Here is an 18,771-nt window from a genome sequence, read left to right as displayed (position 1 = left end):
GACCGCTCTGCCTTTTCGACAACAACCTGACTGAATTCGCCGGCAGCTTTAAAAGCAGCACTACGTGGAACGGTGGTTGTCATGCAGGCGTCAAAGAGATTTCTAGCCGAAAATAAAGAGGGCAACTTTATACACGGGATTAAATCGCCCTGAACTCCACACGCTCGGCTGCCCCAAGACTGCCTGCAGGAAACGTCCCCAATATGCCCGCGGCAAGGCAGGCAACTTGGCAAAGACCGCTGCAGCAGGAGGAGGAGGTAGGCAACAACATGGCTGCCTCCAGAGGAGGGGTCTCCAACCTTGGCAACTTTAAGCCTGGTGGACTTCAACTCCCAGAATTCCCCAGCCAGCTTTGCTGGCTGGGGAATTCTGGGAGTTGAAGTCCACCAGGCTTAAAGTTGTCAAGGTTGGAGAACCCCGCTCCAGAGGAACCACACTTCCTCTTCCTCCCCCTCCCCCCCAACTCCTCTCCTCCTCCTCCTGCTGCTGCTGCTGCTGCTGCTGGGCGACTTGCCTGCCTCGCCGGAAGATCCGGGTCGTGAGGCGGGAGCAGGAAGTCGGGACGTGGCCGCCCAGCTGAGCACTAGGGGGTGAGGCAGGCGATGGCGGCCGCGGCGGCGCTCAGTTCGGAGCGGCTGGAGGTTTCCATTGACGGCCTGACCCTGAGCCCGGATTCGGAGGAGACTAGGCCTGGCCAGGCGGACGTTAGGCCGCTCCCGCTGGCTGGCAGCCGAGGGGGGACTTCTGGTCAGCCGGGGGGGCAGGTGAGGGACGAGGCCGGCGGAGACGGAGACGGCGACGGCGACGGCGACGGAGCGCTGAATCTGGAGCGGCGCTGGGGCTTCGGCCTGGAGGAGTTGTACGGCCTGGCGCTGCGCTTCTTCAAAGGTGACCCCGCCTTTGCCTCTTGCCAAGTCGGGAAAGTGACTAAAGTGTCCCGGCTCTCTGTCGACTTCCCGGCCTCTCCATCGTAAGAGGGTCTGTGGGGGAGAAAGCTTGGTAGCCTCCGGCCCCGACTCACATTCGTAGAGCCCCGGAAATCTTAAACTAGATGTACGTTTACTTAGTTGGTTTGTGTCTGTGGAGAGAGGCCACCGTCACCCTCAGAAGCTTGTTGAGGAGCAAGAGAAATATTCCAATGAAATATTCTATTCGGTTTGCAGGGGGATATATATGAGGTACAGAAGTGACATTTAAGCAGGCTGCGAAATTGCTAAATGAAATATATTAATGTTTTCAAATAAGCCTGAATGGTCTTCAAAAGATTATGTAGTCTTATGCATACAGGAGCTATTAAATAATATATATTGCTTGCTCTTTTAAAATTGATTGCTGTTTTAGAACTGTTGTTCGTTTGGACGTATACAGTCCTTTCTGAAAACCTTTCCAGAATATTTTAAGGCTAGATATACTTTGAATAAAGCCACAGAAGGTAATATAAAAGCAAAGATGAAGAAGGACATAGTTAGGAAAAGGCTTGTTCATTTTTGAATAAAATAGTAGGCCAAAATATAGCATGTGCTTCATCAACTTATGTTATAAATCCATTTTTGTTGCTCATGTTCTGTTTACAAGTGCATGGCAGTTCTGCAATACTACTGCACTTGGCCATTTTTATGTGTTGGAATCTTATCTGTGAATTATAAAAGTAATCAAGGAATAAAATGAAGAAGAGTTACTAAACTTTTACAGAAATTCCCAATATGTAATATCTTTGAATAATAGAGAAACATACAAAAATCCACATTTGGAATGAGTAGATAGTAAGTTTATACCCATGAAATATGAACTTTATCTAAAAAATAAAAAATTGACAAAAAAGAAATGTGAACTTTTGCTCTCATATCTTTGCTGTTGCTTTCAATATTATCTATTATGTAGTGCAGTCATATTCATTTTTATTTCAGACCTTGAAATAGTAAGAATTTAGTATCAGATATGAGTAGGATTACACTTCTGAACAAAATAAGTGCTATTCCTGGGCATTTTGTACCTTTTATAATGTGATGAGTTTAACTTCAGATATCAGACCATGGAAAATGGTTGAAATACTTAAGATTTTGTTTCAGCTGTGAATTGAGACTTAATGCAGTCTCAATATTTCTTTGCTTGCCATAACAAGTGGCAGACATAGAAATATTTAAATACTTCATTGCTGTTTCTTCTCCAGGAGGAAAATATTTATACATATTTTGGGCCCAAAGTGAGCCCAAACTGCCCATTTAAAAACTTTGAGGTAATATACAATATTCTATTATCATAAATATGCATTTCTTGAAATACACTGTCGCCTTTGAAGGTCAGCCTAAACAATCACCTGTGTAAGCTTTCTTTTTTTTTTTTTATTGAAAAGTTTTACAAAAAAAATACAGAAAAAATTCCCCCCCCTCGTTCCCCCTACCCTTTCCCCCCCTTCATCCCCCCTCCCCCCCACTTCCCAGAGCAAAATACAAGGTATTTCATTTAATCAAATATAAACTAGATTAATCTACTTATCCTCAAAGTACTACCACTGAAACCTTAACTCCACAACAGATAACCAAATACTTCTAATACTAACATTCATTCATAAGCTATTTGATATTTTCTTGTCTGATACTTATTTTGAATATAATCAATCCATCTTCTCCATTCCAATACGTATCTTTCTTGCGTGTGTACTTCAAGTACACCGAGATTTTCGCCATTTCTGCTAGGTTTGTTACTTTCAATATCCACTCTTCAATAGTAGGCAAAGAGTCCTTCTTCCAATATTGAGCTACCAGCAGCCTAGCCACTGATATTAAGTTCAAAATCAATTTAGTCTCTGAAACTGTACAGTCTGTAGTTATACCCAATAGAAACAATTGAGGAGTAAATTTCAACCTTCTTTTCAAAATGTTCTGCATCACCCACCAAATTTTTATCCAAAATGCCTTGATTTTCTTACAAGTCCACCATATATGATAATAGGTTGCATCAATACATTCACATCTCTAACATTTTGTTTGCAAATTCAAGTACATACACTTAGGATCTAAGTGCCATCTATAAAACATTTTATAAAAATTCTCAAATTTTGCGCTTGCGTAAATTTAACATTTCTGACCCAAATCTTTTCCCACGTTTCCATCATCACTGGTTCCTGAAAGTTTTGTGCCCATTTGATCATACAATCCTTAACCAATTCAGTTTCTGAGTCTATTTCCAATAATGCATTATACAACCTTTTAATATGCATCTGACTTTGATCTCTAATCTGTTTCACCAAATTTTCCTCATTTTGCATAACCCCAATTTTTTGATCCTCCCTCCATCTAGCTTGAAGCTGACCATACTGAAACCAAGTATAAATTATCCCTTCTTCTTTTAATTAATCTAGAGATTTCAATTGCAACTTGACCTGTGTAAGCTTTCTTAAACTTGTTCTTGCTCTCTTTTCTTGGTATGTGAAAGGATAGGAGATCTACATGTACATAAGTTATTAGACCATCTAATAAAACAAAAATGCAAATTTTCTCTGGAAAATATTGCAGTGGCTATAACAAATACTACTTACCATCTCATAGTCCATTTTAAATCTCCTTTATAAACTCAGGAGAAAATGCAATACAAACATGGAGCAAACGGCCATGCTGTAGCTTGTGGCTACTCCCACTGGATTCAAGAAATATGATCACTGTTACTGTTCTAAGAATGTTATATACAAGTGTTACTGAGCTATGCTTGGAATACGAAACAAACAAAATAAAAGTAATGTTAAGTAGAAAGAAAAATTATGGTAAATTGAACGTTGCAAAAGTTGGAAGTTTTAAGTTGGTAGACTATGTTGCAGTGTTACAGAGTAGATGATCTTTCTTTGGCAACTGTGTGGAGTTATCCTTGGGTGGTTATACAGACATATAGATGCATGAATGCACATAGAATCCTAGTACCAAAAGATTATGATGCAACAGGCGCAATATACCTATTATATTCTTTTAAAAGAACATAGATAAAAACAGTGTTATCCCTACTTATATTTTTGTGTGAAATATAGCTATGTAGAAAAGGGGAGGGAGAGAGGGAAAAAAAGTACCCATCTTTCTAGGCCCAATTAAATCCAATTGAGTTTTAGGTAGGTTAGTAGGATATTACTATCAGATCTTAGGTTGCAGAAATCCTGATGGCAGCAGGTAGAATTCTGTACCTTCTTGCTTTCATCTAGTGGTTATCCTAAATTATGGAGCCCAGAACTGCTAATGTAGGTCCCTCTCTTTTGATATAATTGAACTATGACATTTCAGACAGCAGACGCACCATGGGTAATGAGAGAGAAATTTTATCTGCCATAAAATGTTTCACTGTATCCTAACAAGAATTCAGCAGTTGAGGTGTCTACTTATCAACCTTGTCCTCCTTCAGGATGAGCACTAATGGTATCAAGAAGATTGCTTCACCATCTCTTTGAGCTCCTGGCTTTTCCATGGTTTTTGGAGAAATTGACTATGTTCATTATTTCATTATTGAAATGTATTTTGAAGGGCTTTTTTTTAAAAAAAAAAAAGATCTCTGGCTCATCTGAGGATCACCTCAGCATGCTCATGTTTCAATGTCTTTCTCTTTTTTTCATGGTCTTAATTTCTTTTCAGTTTTGTCTTGTGTAGGTACTGACTTCTTTGTTATTGGTAGAGCATAAAATAGTATTGACAAAAGAGCATATAATTATATTTGAAGGACACCCAGCAATTAAGCTCCTGGTGTGAATAGGTCTTTTAATGATATTATTTGAGCAGATAAGGGACAGTATATACATTTCAGTTTGTTGGAAGGCTTTATTTCTCTTTTGTTGGATAAATAGGAGATATTTAAGCATATAGGTCTGTAAGAAAAAGGAAGATTTAGTGGGGAGAAGCAGGTTACCATTAGATTTTGTCACTTTATTGTCAGGAATATCATTTGAAGTAAATAATTCCTAGGTACCAGTTTGGATTTTGTGCTTCATTAAACTTGTTTTAAATGGTACAAATTAGCATTGTTAAAATTGTGGTCCTTGAACTGCTGGAAGATTAAATCATTCAATCTTAAAGGAAATCAATCCTGACTGTTCTTTGGAAGCTCAGACACTGAAGCTGAAGCTCAGATACTTTGTCCACCAAATGAGAAGAGGAGACTCATTGGAAAAGACACCAATGTTGGAAAAGATTGAAGGCAAAAGGAGAAGAGGACAGCAGAGGATGAGATGGTTAAATAATGTCATCGACACAATGAACATGAATTTGGGGAAACTCCAAGGGACAGTGGAGGACAGCAAGGCCTGCCGTGGTGTGGTCCTTGGGATTGTGAAAAGTCGGACAGGTCTTAGCAACCGAACAACAACAACCTACGTCTTCTGGGGCTCCCCAAGACCCTCTTAGAGGTTCATGGAGTCAGTTTTTTTTGCCAGCCTATGTTGAAAAATAATACAATAATAAAATCCTACCAAACAATCATGAAAAGTAGTATAGGCAGCAAATGCATCTATTATAATTTTTAATATGGTAAATATTGGTAAATATAATCTATATAAAAAAAGCTCTGTTTGGAGTCTTCCGTCATTTTTAAAAGTTGGGATTCTGAGAAAAAAGCGTTAAGAAACACTGGTATAGATAATTCCTAAATATAGGCATATTATCTGAAAATTAGTCCCTCATTAGCGTTTATGACTGAGCCAGGAAATAATGTTGAGATAAATATACCAAGTAAAGTACCTCAAAATGGCAATACAGGTTTGTTTTATTATAGTAATTGTCCATCCTTTTAGAGCCCAAGTATAAGATAAAATGCAAATGGATTATAAAAACTTGGGAGGCTGGTTTTATTCTAAGAAAAATAATTCCAGATATTATCCATCCAACTTCAAGCATATCAAACAAATAAATAAGATATTTGCAGAAGATGTGGTTAAGAATGAACAGGAATTTCTCCATAGTGGTGGAGACAGCATCCAGGAATGGGTTGACCTTGTCTGTTCAGTTGATTGGACATCGTCTGTCAAAGCATATAAATCAAATTAAAAAAAAAAAAAAAAAAGTTGTAATGCCACGCCTCTGTTGCTAGCTTTTGACTCAGTCCTTCAGCCTGGACAGACGTGTCGAAGGTTTCTCTTCTGAAAAGGATTATTCCTGGATGCTTCTTCATCATTCTAAATAACATTGTGAGTTCAACCAGCAGTTTCCAATTCATGGTAGAGCCGCTGGGATATTCCCAATGGCGAGAGCTTTGGCTCAATTTCTCCTCTGTTGTCTGGCTTGAAATTAGTGTGGCCATATTTGAGACCTCTGATGTCAATGTCAACAAGACCATGTTTTTGCAAGTTTCAGTGGGCATTCATATGGACTCTAGTATGATAATATAGTGTAACAGAAATAATTTTTTCTTTATTGTATAACAAAATAATTTGTGCACTTGCATCTTTGTTTCATGTTTCATCAGTCAGCATTTTTTCAAACAATAGCTTTTGCTTTTGTGTGTTTTGTAAATTTACTGAATGTACTATAATTGGCATATGCTCACAAAACCTAAATATGTGCTATTTTTTTAAAAAAAACATAATTTATGTTGATTTGGGTTACAATTTAAAATATACTAAACTATTGTGTTGCATTTGTTGTGGAAATACAGTTATATTTGATGCTTATTTCAAATGACCCTTTTGAAGCCAGATCAATGTTTATGGGACATAAATTTAAAATGGATGATATTCCTTTTGTGGTAAATGTTTAAAAATCTAGATTAAATTTGTGAAATGGTTTATTATTTATTTGCTGTAATTTTTAATAAGTTTTTTTCAGTCTTTCTATCTCTTCCCCTCTGTAAGCTCATCAGTCATGTATGTAAATAATTCATTAATTTGTTCTTTAATAATTAAAAGTAAAATTTACGTTTACTAATATTTTTCTAATTATATTGTGTAATTTATATTATTTAATATAAAATAACAATACTTTCTATGTGTATTTTTATCCTAGCTGTATAGTTAAAAATAGGATTTATATATTGCAAATAATAAAAGAACAGCACTTTGTTTTTGTAAAATCAAAACCATATTATTATAGATAATGTTGCATATGTATATAGATTTGTGACTTAGTTTATTGCTACGCATTATGTTTATTTTTATGAAGGGTGCTGGGGGGTTTATAGCATTCATATTTTCACAATACCTGCAGAGAGGGTAAGCCACCCATTGAGGTTCATTACTAAATTGAGACTTAATCCAGATCTTTGATCCCAGTTTAGTATGCTAAATTAGTAAGTAGTAAGTAAGCTTTTTATTGCGGTCAGAGACCAAATTAAAATACACATAGAAGGGGAGTATATTTTACAAATATAGATAGATCTAAGTTATCGCACTATATATATTTTTTCAATAAAGTTCTTTGCCACATATGAGGTTGTTAAATGAAACTTCCATTCTTGATGGCTTTCCATGTAAACGTGCTGGGATAAAGTTGTACCCATGTTCTGAGTGTTCATATGGATTTAGGTCTGTAACTAGGATTGTTTTTCCTCTGAAAATATAAGTAAGTCTTGGTTTATTATCCTTCTTGGAGGTAGCCTTGAAAAAGTCTATTCACTCCTCAGTATTTTGCACTGAGCAACCAAATCAGCTAGCATGATTGATACCACTTTGAAGGTCCGTTATAGAAGATATGACATTTCATTGTGTTCTTAACTATAAAATACCTAGCATTATGACATTTACTATTTATATCTTTAAATTTATTGTATCTTTCACTTTCAGAAAAAGATGGCAAAGCCTTTCATCCCACCTATGAAGAAAAACTCAGACTGGTAGCCCTGCATAAACAAATTTTGCTGGGACCTTACAATCCAGATACCTGCCCTGAAGTTGGATTCTTTGATGTACTTGGAAATGACAGAAGGTAAAAATATTTATAAATATAACAAAATACATTGTTTTATTTGAGCAAGACATTTTAACCTAACCATGGGACTGTGGGTTGAAATATCTGTAGTATGGTGATTTCTTATAAATTCAGCACCTGAGCATATTTTTAAAATTCCTGGAAACATAAAAAGTGGTTATTGACAGCAGATTTGAATTTAATTGCTAAACTGAACTGTACATACATTTATTCTTGTTCTCACACAAGACAGAAATATGAATGAAATATTTAATGACTACTATATTTGTTATCTTGAGTAGTCATCCGATAAGATTTTGTTTAAGGTTAAGATTATGTCTTGTCTTGTGGAATTCCTAGTATTCTGGGCAGAAGTACTGCTTTCAAAAGTATCCATGTTTAGAGCTGTTTTCTGGGAACATTTTCCTGCCTAATTGTCTAGCATCAACTTAAGCATAAACTGTTGTGTTTATACTTAATTTGATAGAAATTATTTCCTTTTTATCCCAACTCATTTTATCTCATCATTGCAGGAAAGAATGGGCTGCGCTTGGCAGTATGGCAAAGCAAGAAGCTATGACAGAGTTTGTAAAACTCCTGAATAGATGTTGTCAACTCTTTTCAACATATGTTACATCCCATAAAATAGAGAAAGAAGAGCAGGAGAAGAAAAGGTATGCTTTTGTACTTGTTTGGTACCAAGTTCCAGTTCACAAAGATTCCTGTGTCCTGGGGATCTTTTCTAATAATCTATTAGTTCTTATTATTTTGTAGCAGTCTTGATGGTGAAGTTATTTGCTTTACTGCAATTTTTGTTTGCTTGCATTACAAGTATGAGGATTATTAGTAAAATTTTAAATGTTGCTAAATATATGCTTGTCATCAGTGCATAAGAATCTTTGTAAATATGTAATATGGTTTATAGTAGGATCAGTTCAGAACTCCATGTTCATTTACTGTGGTAGAAAAAAAGCATATTATTTAGTATCTTGCCCAATATCTTAACTGCTATCAAAAAGTTAAATATGTTTGCTTTCAACACAGATTTTGTTGCTTATTTTTTTTTTTTTTTTAATTTGATTTATATGCCGCCCTTCTCCGGAGACTCAGGGCGGCTTACAATGCGTTAAGCAATAGCCTTCATACTTTTGTATATTTTATACAAAGTCAGCTTATTGCCCCCACAAACTGGGTCCTCATTTCACCTACCTTAGAAAGGATGGAAGGCTGAGTCAACCTTATTGATGACAATTCCTTACAAAAAAATTCATCATGTGAAGAAACACATTTTGTCCTGTTTTGCATTGCACCAGAGTTCAGAATATAGTTAAGTTTGTTGCATTTTCCTGGTTTCTTGATAAACTTTCAAGTGCATAATAAATGATTTTAATTTTTTTGTGATTGTTCTGTGTTGTGTACATTTGAGAAGAGGTTACTTAAGCCTTCTGTGTTCCATCTGAGTTGTTTTGTAACAACAATAATGGCTTACTATGCAGCCATGATTGTGACTGATTCCAGGGTAAATTTTCCTAAGATTACAGTCCGAAAAATCGCACTACAATAAAACCATGATTTAAAAGAACATTTGGAAGAAAGGGGTTCCTTTAAAGCCAAATATCTGTTGAATTTAAATTGATATAATTGACATTGTTTGCATCAAATGACAAAAGTGATGCCAATTACTTACATATATGAATTATGTGAAATGCCTAGATTAGGGATCCCCAACCCCTGGACCGTGGTCCACTATCAGGTTGCAGCCTGTTTGAAACTGGACCATGGGAGAGATGAGCAAATGCGCATGCGTGAAGCTCCACTCGCACAATGAGCGCTTGCAGTCATGCACAAAGTTCCATTCATTTGAATGGAGCTTTGCATGCGAGCACGAGTGAGGGGAGCTTCATGTGGGAGCACAAGCTCCCTCCGCTGTATGAGTGGCACTTTAAAAATAGTTTCTTTTTAGCCAACATTCTCAAAGACCCCAAAAAAGTACCTTGCAGGACAGCATCTGTTTTCTTGTGCTCCTCTACAGCAGATAATGGAGCTATATGACCTTGACTAATGGAGGAAATATAACTGTTATGTTAGTAGCCATTTATAGTTTTATGGAGATAATTTTATATGAGTCTTTATTGTTAAATCCAGTGACAGATTGGAGGATAGCTACACTTGACTTGAAACTTCATTTTTCGTATTGCAGCATGAGAAGCTGTATAGAATTACAGAGTAATTAAGTGATAGATACAAATATTACAGGAGGGAAGAGGAGGAACGTAGGCAACGTGAAGAGGAAGAACGAGAGCGTTTACAAAAAGAGGAAGAAAAACGCAGGCAAGAAGAGGAAGAGAGACTCAGACGGGAAGAAGAGGAGAGACGGAGAATAGAAGAAGAAAGATTCCGAATGGAACAGCAAAAGTAGGACTCAGTAATGTGTGATTTGTTATATCATAATTTGTGTCTTTTTTAAAAAAAAAAAAGAGGTTTTGAACATGGGATTATCCCGTTTATTCTCACATTAATAGAAATGCCACCTTGCCTAAGACCATATAAATAATTTTTATAAGTGACCAAATATTTTTAAAAGTATGTTTTTGGGCCCTAACAAAGTGATATACTGAAGGTGTAAGCTGAAGTTTACAAGAAATAAACTTTGTAGAAAATAGGCTTTAGATTCAACCTAATATTATTGACAGGCAAACCATTTTTGAGTTGATTTAAAATACCAAAGGCAAATCTATGAGGGAATTTCTAAATTTGGTAAATAAAAATTCTTCAAAGGTGTATCTAAATTTATGTACTGATGGGACTAGAAATAAGTCAGTTGGAAGAGAGTTTTGCTAAGAAAGTTATAAAACTATAGAGCTTGAAGGGACATTAAACCATCAAATTCAATAATGCAGAAATTTAAATTATTGCACAGTTATTTAGCTTCTGCTTGAAGCATGAAAGATGAATCTATCATTCTTCAAGTAATTGATTTTATTGTTAAACTATTAGAAAGTTTTTACCTAATGTTCAGTTAGAATATTTTTTCCTGGTATTTTGAATGCATGATTTCTTGACTTGTACTTTGGAATAATAAAGAATAGGCTCCTTAGTTTTTTATTCCTTAAGACTAAATAATCTAATTTCCTTGAACCTCTTTTCATGCAACGTAGTTTCTATTTCTAGACTCTTCCTTATCCTTGTTACTCTTCTTTGAACCTGTATCACTTTATCTGAATATTTATTCAAGTGTGGTGCCTGAACTTTAGTACTGGAATTAGAATTCACTATTTACACTGAAAAGTTAATAACAATTGTAATACTTTTAGCATGAACTCTTGGAGTAACATGAAAAATACAAAATTCTCTAAATTTTTGTGAAATTGCAATTGGGAGGTGCTGTTAACTTCTTGTGGATGCATCACCAAAATTTCAAAAACAAGCCTGAGAGAGAACCAACATTTATGTGACCTTTACTCTGGCAGACGTTAAATTCATTAAATGGTTTTTAAAAAGAAAAGATAAAATATAGGGAGTTTTCTTAAAAATTAGAATTGGTGATTGCTGCTTTTGGAAAATTGAATGGAAGCTCTTTATGTTTTTTTTTATTCTGAATCTGACCCTGAGATAATATGGACACTGCATAATACAGGTAGTCCTCGATTTACAACAGTTCATTTAGGGACTGTTCAAAGTTATGACACTGAAAAAAGTGACTTACAACCATTTTTCACATTTATGATAGCATCTCCATGGTCAGGTGATTTACATTCGGATGCTTAACAACTGACTCACATTTATGATGGTTGCAGTGTCCCAGGGTCATGTGATCCCCTTTTGTGATCTTCTGACAAGTAAAGTCAATGGGGAAACCTGATTCCCTTAACCATGTTACTAATTTAAGAACTGCATTGATTCACTTAAAACAAATGTGGCAAGAAAAGTCATAAAATGGGGCTAAACTCACTTAACAAATTTTTCACGTAGCAAAATAAACTCTGGGTTCAATTGTGATCATAAGTTGAGGGCTACCTGTAATAGATCGTAAGGCTTTCCCCAATATATTTGGTGTTTGTTCTGGATACAGAAAAGGAAATGTTGAGAAGTGAATTGTATTTTTAGATATTACGGAAAGCAAAAGATCTCATATTATTTGTATATATACTGTATATAATAGAAGTGATTATTTCTCATATTTTGCATGTTAGTGACGTCAAGTAAGAACACAAATGTCTTTTTGGGAAAGGTGTGAAATACAGATTTTCTGACATAATTCAATTTTTAATTACGGCATTTGACTTAAGGCTTCATATTCCGCTTTACTCTCATGTAAACTTCACTAATATGTTTTAGAAATAAAATTTAGTATGCTTGAATCTAGTTAAATAGCTGCTCTTCTTATGTCTGCAGAGTTATTTACTGGGGCCCTTTGTTCTTTAATCCAGGCAACAGATAATGGCAGCATTGAACTCTCAGACTGCTGTCCAGTTCCAACAATATGCAGCCCAACAGTACCCAGGCAACTACGAGCAGCAACAAATCCTAATCCGCCAGCTCCAGGAACAGCATTATCAACAGTATATGCAACAACTTTATCAGGTCCAACTTGCACAGCAGCAGGTATAGTACACCATGGTAACAATGTATCTCTCAGAATAGCAGCTTTTTAATTTTCTGTTGAAACTGAAATTACTAAGCTATACTGTAGGTACTTCTGAAGCTAGAATAAATTATAATAAGAATAAATACTTATAAAGCTAGAATAAATTATAATAATATATCTTACAGCCAAGTGGCAGCACCTAGGCAACTAATGGCGACCCTGAAAAGCTAAACGAGTTCCAGACTGACTAGTGTTTGGATGGAACTTAGGAAATCCAAGGGCTATAAGATAAATTGGGAATTTGAAAGAACATCTTGGAAAAAGATGGTGGCAAATCATTGTTGTATTATTACTGAGAAAACAATATGGATATATTCACAATCACCAGGAGACCTTGGTATTTTATGTATGAACATAAATATGGTCATGTAGTCACCAGGAGATCTAAATAATGATTGTGTGTGTTCTGCTACAGTTTTTAAAATTCTGTTTAAATTATACCTAATGCTTACATTAGGTGACTCCTGTGAAATACATTGCACACTTTTATTGATTTTGCAATAAGTGCTTTTTTTTTAATTTGTAGGCAGCTTTACAGAAACAGCAAGAAGCAGCTGCTACAGCTTTAGTTACATCTGTATCAAAGGCAAATTCAGCCACTGCAGGGGAAATCTCATCAGTCAATGGGCAGGCTAGTGCACATCCAGGCTGCCCTGAAAAAGACCCGGAAATAGATGCTTTAGAAGAAGCACTCGAGAATGGACCAAAAGGTATGACTGATGTTTATTGGACTCTTTCAAAACACAATAAATAGTTTGAGTATCTAGTATCATAATTACTACAGAATATAGTAATTATAAGCAGAGACCTGCTTATTTTTTGTTTTTGACTAAAGCCTGTATGTCCACCCTTTGTAATGATTGGAACTAGTGGCCTGCAGATCTGTGACTTACTGCCATGTAACCACAGAGTGCAGAATCCTATTCACAGACAGAAATTGGCTAAATAAAAATCAGTGGAGGAAAAAATGCAGTTTCTTATGGTTTTTCATTTGGTGTTTCAAGGTAGCATCATAGGAAACTGCTTTATTACTGGACTGTTACTACTGCTTAGCCCAATATTGTTTACACTGACCTTGGCTTCTCATCTGTACCAAGATAGGACATGGCATATGCCTGGAGATTTAACCCTTGTTTACAGACAAGCCTTTAGGTGGTTCAAACCTGTGGATGCTATGTGGTTTTGGCAGAGTGAGACTGCTTTCCATTTAGACCTACTAAATAATTTAGAAAGTAGCCCTGTAATATCTATTGATAAAGCACCCCAAGAAAATTCTGTGGGAAAATGTAAATTGCTTAGTTTGTTGCACTTCCTTTTGTCCCCTCCTTCTTTTTAGAATCAGTTCCAGTAATAGCCGCACCTTCCATGTGGACACGGCCCCAGATTGCTGACTTCAAAGAGAAGATTCGCCAGGATGCAGATTCTGTAATCACAGTGGGCAGAGGAGAAGTAGTGACAGTTCGAGTTCCAACACACGAAGAGGGCTGTTATCTTTTCTGGGAGTTTGCTACAGACAATTATGACATTGGTTTTGGGGTATATTTTGAATGGACAGACTCCCCTAACACAGCTGTCAGTGTTCATGTTAGTGAATCCAGTGAAGATGAGGAAGAAGAAGAAGGTATCTTATTTATATACCTAGCAAAGGTTTAAACATGTTGGAGACTCTCTCAATTTGTCACATCTTTGTTTTACATTATTGTTAGTTTTTTAAAAAAAACCCAAACCAAATCCTATAGGAAATAATAAATGCTGGAATAATCTTTTTTTATCCTGGTACTTCCAAAGATGTTTGGACTGTGATTTTCAGAATGCCCAGCTGGCCAGTGGGTTAAGTCATTGTGGGCTGAAGGTTATTAATTGGGAAGCAAGTTGAACAAGTTAATATTCCTTTCACAATTATTGCTGTAAATTACCTTGATATTACAAGGTTCTTCAATTACAGTAGCTGTCCCACAGTGCTTTACAATAAAATTTCTTAGCTTGGGAATTTAAAAATCAATGTGGGAAAATAGAAAAATTCTTCTTGAAGTATTTATAGTCCCCAGCATCCATTCTAAAAAAATCAGACCATTTGTACCTTTCTAGCAAACATAAAATTTATATTATGTAGATTACCATCTAGACTCCAAGTTGCATGATTTTCTCTGCCATCATTTTTCAAATCCTCCTACCAATTTCATTGTCTTCTCAGTTTTCTTTTTTATCATTGTGATTTTCAAATTGATCTTTACTGTCCAGTAATCTTCATTTACTGTACAGTCTCTGTGTGATATTTTCTTCATAACTGCATTGATGAGCAATTGACCTAACATTTACCCCTCATTGTGTGAGAAAAACAGGTAGTCCTCAGGTTACAATGGCAATTACACTGGGGTTGTGTTATGTGAACATGCTGTACAGTTGCCATCGTAATCCAGGACATTGTTAAACAGGTAATCAAGCAGGGCCATGCAAATGCAGGAAGCAGATAAAGAAAGGCACAGTGCAAATGCAGAAAGGAAAGGGAAGGAGGGAGGGAGTGGTGTGAGCCCAGGAAGGCTGGGAGGAAAGAGTGTGGTGCATGCGAGTGCAGTTGGAAGAGGACTTATCCGGGTGACTTGTGACCTTCGCTGCTGATTTCCCCATTGACTTTGGGAAAAGCTGGCAGGGAAGATGGCAAATGGCCATCACTTGATCGTGGGGGTGCTGCAACCAGTCATTTAGTGCAACCTGGTTATCAAGCACCCAAATTGCAATTGCATAACCACAGGGGCACTGTGTGGCCAGAACTTCTAGGACTGATCTTAAGTTTTAGGTGTTCAGTGCTGTCACAATTTTGAACAGTTACTGAATGATTAGTTGGTAAGTGAGGACTAGCTGTAATTGCATAGCAGTTACAGTTTCCTAAGTTGGCAACTTCAAAGGACAAGACAAATGAGTATTTGTGGGTGCTAGATAAATGTATATGTGTTCTTTGCTAGTTGTGTGTTTAAGCTAGAATCTTAATTTATATGCAACTCATAACACAAGCTTGCAGGACAGTTAACTCAAATTGTTTCATTTGACTAATTTAATTTTGAATTTAATTAATTCAAATTAATTAATTTATTTATTTATTAAATTTATTTATTAATGAAATAAGTATTGACATTTATGGAGGCCATCCTTTGACTATTCCTTCATGGGAGACAACCTTTTAGCAACTTTGGTTATATTAACAAATATCGTTTCATTTCCATTTCCAAAAACTGTAGGAAAACAATGGTATTACAACTAGGCCAGTTTTGCTCCCTTATCATGAGGACGATAATTCTGCTGCACTTTGTTGTCCTAAAAAAAAATGGGATCAAGATTTTACTGAGAAATCACTTAAGAGTTTTTTAGAATTGTTTTATTAACATCGCCAGTAGATATCTAAAGAAAGGTTCAAAACTATGATCTTCATGTTATTAGGCCCTGATAATAGTAGAAATGGAAACTTCTAAAAGTACAACTCAACTATAAAATAAAGGAATTAAATCTAACACTTGTTATTCTGTATTTACATTAATCAAAAGCATTCATTCATTAGTTAAGAAGATTGCCCCAAATTGCAGTGTGTGGATTACCAGTAATTTCAGTTGCTTCTTTGCAAATCCTGGTATCAGAAAGTCATGCTTTATCTCATACTGTGAATTGTTTTAAGGTTGGATTATTTTTATTAATGATTGTCTATAAATAATTGGGATTTATTTGGCATTAATGCATGCAGTAATTAATACTTTATTTCTGTCTCTTTCTCAGAACATGCTAGCACTGAAGAGAAAGCCAAAAAGAATGCGAACAAACCTCAGCTAGATGAAATAGTGCCTGTGTACAGAAGAGACTGTCATGAAGAAGTGTATGCTGGCAGCCATCAGTACCCAGGGAGAGGAGTCTATCTTCTTAAATTTGACAACTCTTACTCACTATGGAGGTCAAAAACAGTTTACTACAGAGTGTATTATACTAGATAAAGATCTTATATTGTTGGAGGTTGGGGTGGTACGGAAGACATCATGTTATTTGGAACTTACATCGAGCATACTGGACTATTTGACTTCGTTATCCTGTTTAATGTATCTGTGGTTGTGTGTGCGTATGTGTGTGCTTGTTAATTTTGATACTGGGAATGAGGCTTTTATCTAACGATCATTATAAATGAGATAGGTGGGGCTAGGATCTCCCATTTTTTCCTGGTGATGGTTCTTTGCCAGAAGTCAAGACAAAAGTCAATTGAATTTATGCATTGACTTTTAAAATGCTTTCAATTCTAAGGCACGCATGCACACACGCACACACAAACGAACACTGGGAGATATTTCATTAGTGGCAGTTATGATGTTGCCTGATGTATAAACTTTGAACTTTTAAAAACAAAATCTGTTAGCTGTTCATTTGATGGTACCAGCCTTACTTGTGGGGAACAGGGGAGTTGGATGCCATCTGCACTGTAGCAAGCAAGTTTCTTAATACTGTATTTGAATGTCAGATTTTTACACCATTAAACTTGAAACCTTAGTGGATGAGTTTAGAAAAGTATTTGCTGTCTGTTCTCATTGAAAAAAATATTTGGAGCCTAGAATAATATGATTTTGGATGAGATAAAGAAATGTGTGTGTGTGTGATGTGCACGCATGCAAGCAAGTGTCCTTGTCAAAAGGTGTGCACGCCCATGAGTGTACATATACATAAATACATGCATATGCTTATACCTATATACATCAGGGATATTTTGTTTGATCACAGGCTTACAAAGAATTGATTTTGGGCATCAAGAAAATAACAGATATCTGTCTTTCCCCTGTATCTGCTGCTATTCCTAAAATTGTTTTGTGTATTCTTCTTATTTTAAAACAAAGAATATCTTTGTTTATCTCACCTAAAATTAATGAGATCCACTTTTGCTTTTGAAATTTGCAATAAAACAGGTATATTATGTATGAGACATTCCTTTTGGACTACATGTCTTTTGGAATTGTATAGGTAAATGTCCTAATACATAATACTTCATACTATTTTTTCTGTGCTGGTTTTATAATCTAAGGATCTTTTCCTATTTTTTTTTTAAAATTGAAGCTTCCACATTCACTTTATGCATTATCAAAGAGATTTGCATTATTGTAGAATAAATATTGCACTAACGTTCTTAAAATCACTGCCAGGCTCACCCTTATCTTACTTTTAAGTTACTTTTGATTTTCCAACACATGCCCTCTTGTTCTTTCACAAGTAATATTCCAACGTTCACATTGAGACTAGACCAAAACTAAAATTACATATTTGCTCAACAATGACTAAAAGTGGGGTTTTGTTCTTTATTTTCAGTTATATAACAGTTTTTGTATGGAGTATGCTTCCCAAAAGCAAGGTAGGAGTGCAGGTGTTGAACAGTTTGTAGAGATGTGTTATGCTTGACTCCCCATCACCAATATCTCTTTGAATAGGCTGACATACATATTTGTTCCACTGCAAATAAATCTGTTGGTATTTTAGACATTCTGTTTGAATATTTGTATATACATGATGTTTTTCCTTTCTCATATCTCTCATAAGATAAGAGTTATCTTATTTGATTTACGTTTTAAGCTTCTGTCCAACTAATGCTGTCCGGACAGCTCTGTTCTAACATGTTTCCTCATGTGTACATAATACTGTATAAGCAATGGAATTGAAAAGTAATTTGCTTTTTCAAAGCTGTTATTTTAAAAAGAAATTAGAGGTAGGCATTTATTCTGTTCCATTTGTTTTCATCCATACAAATTATGATCCAAAACAAAAAAAATATGTTGGAGAGCAATACTTGTAAACAACAGCAATTTTTTGCTGTCAGGTTTTGTGGATACCCAAACTCCAAAAGTTGCCTCTTACTGTTAAATAGTGCAGATAAGTGCGCGTTCAAGATATCTTGGAATAATATATTTAATCTGAATTAAAAATTATTATATGGATCTTCTGTCTTTTTCTTAAGTTCTATCAACATTACTTGGTTGAGGGAAAATAGATATAATACTAGATATAATACTAGAAATGTACCTTTAATGAGCTCTTTTTAAACTATATTTTTAACTCAGAGATTGTCAAACTATGTTTCATTAGCATGTATTTATTTTTATATATTTCTTCGCCTGTTAACATAAATTTAATTTGCATGATTTGCCCATAGCTTCAGAAACATTTCTGCCTCCAGAATTCAGGTTAATTAGGCAATATTGCCAGAGTTAAATTGAAGTTTGATATTGAAGAGATGCTAAA

At 35.6% G+C, this 18,771-nt stretch overlaps 1 protein-coding gene across 1 annotated transcript; it reads left to right on the top strand.

Moving 5' to 3' along the window:
- Positions 1 to 550: 550 nt before the first annotated feature.
- ACBD3 (acyl-CoA binding domain containing 3) lies at positions 551 to 18,011 on the top strand. Its single transcript, XM_070932419.1, has 8 exons — positions 551 to 888; positions 7,745 to 7,886; positions 8,402 to 8,542; positions 10,125 to 10,283; positions 12,299 to 12,473; positions 13,043 to 13,226; positions 13,853 to 14,137; positions 16,282 to 18,011. Exons 1-8 carry the CDS (start codon positions 603 to 605, stop codon positions 16,491 to 16,493), a joined length of 1,584 nt encoding a protein of 527 aa, XP_070788520.1. The 5' UTR covers positions 551 to 602; the 3' UTR covers positions 16,494 to 18,011.
- The last annotated feature ends 760 nt before the right edge of the window (positions 18,012 to 18,771 follow it).

Source organism: Pituophis catenifer, unplaced genomic scaffold (assembly GCF_029215685.1).
Source record: "Pituophis catenifer annectens isolate HBS135680 unplaced genomic scaffold, rPitCat1.0.hap2 SCAF_1, whole genome shotgun sequence".
In the NCBI taxonomy this organism is placed as follows: Eukaryota; Metazoa; Chordata; class Lepidosauria; order Squamata; family Colubridae; genus Pituophis; species Pituophis catenifer.
This window is presented reverse-complemented; position numbering and strand designations above follow the sequence as displayed.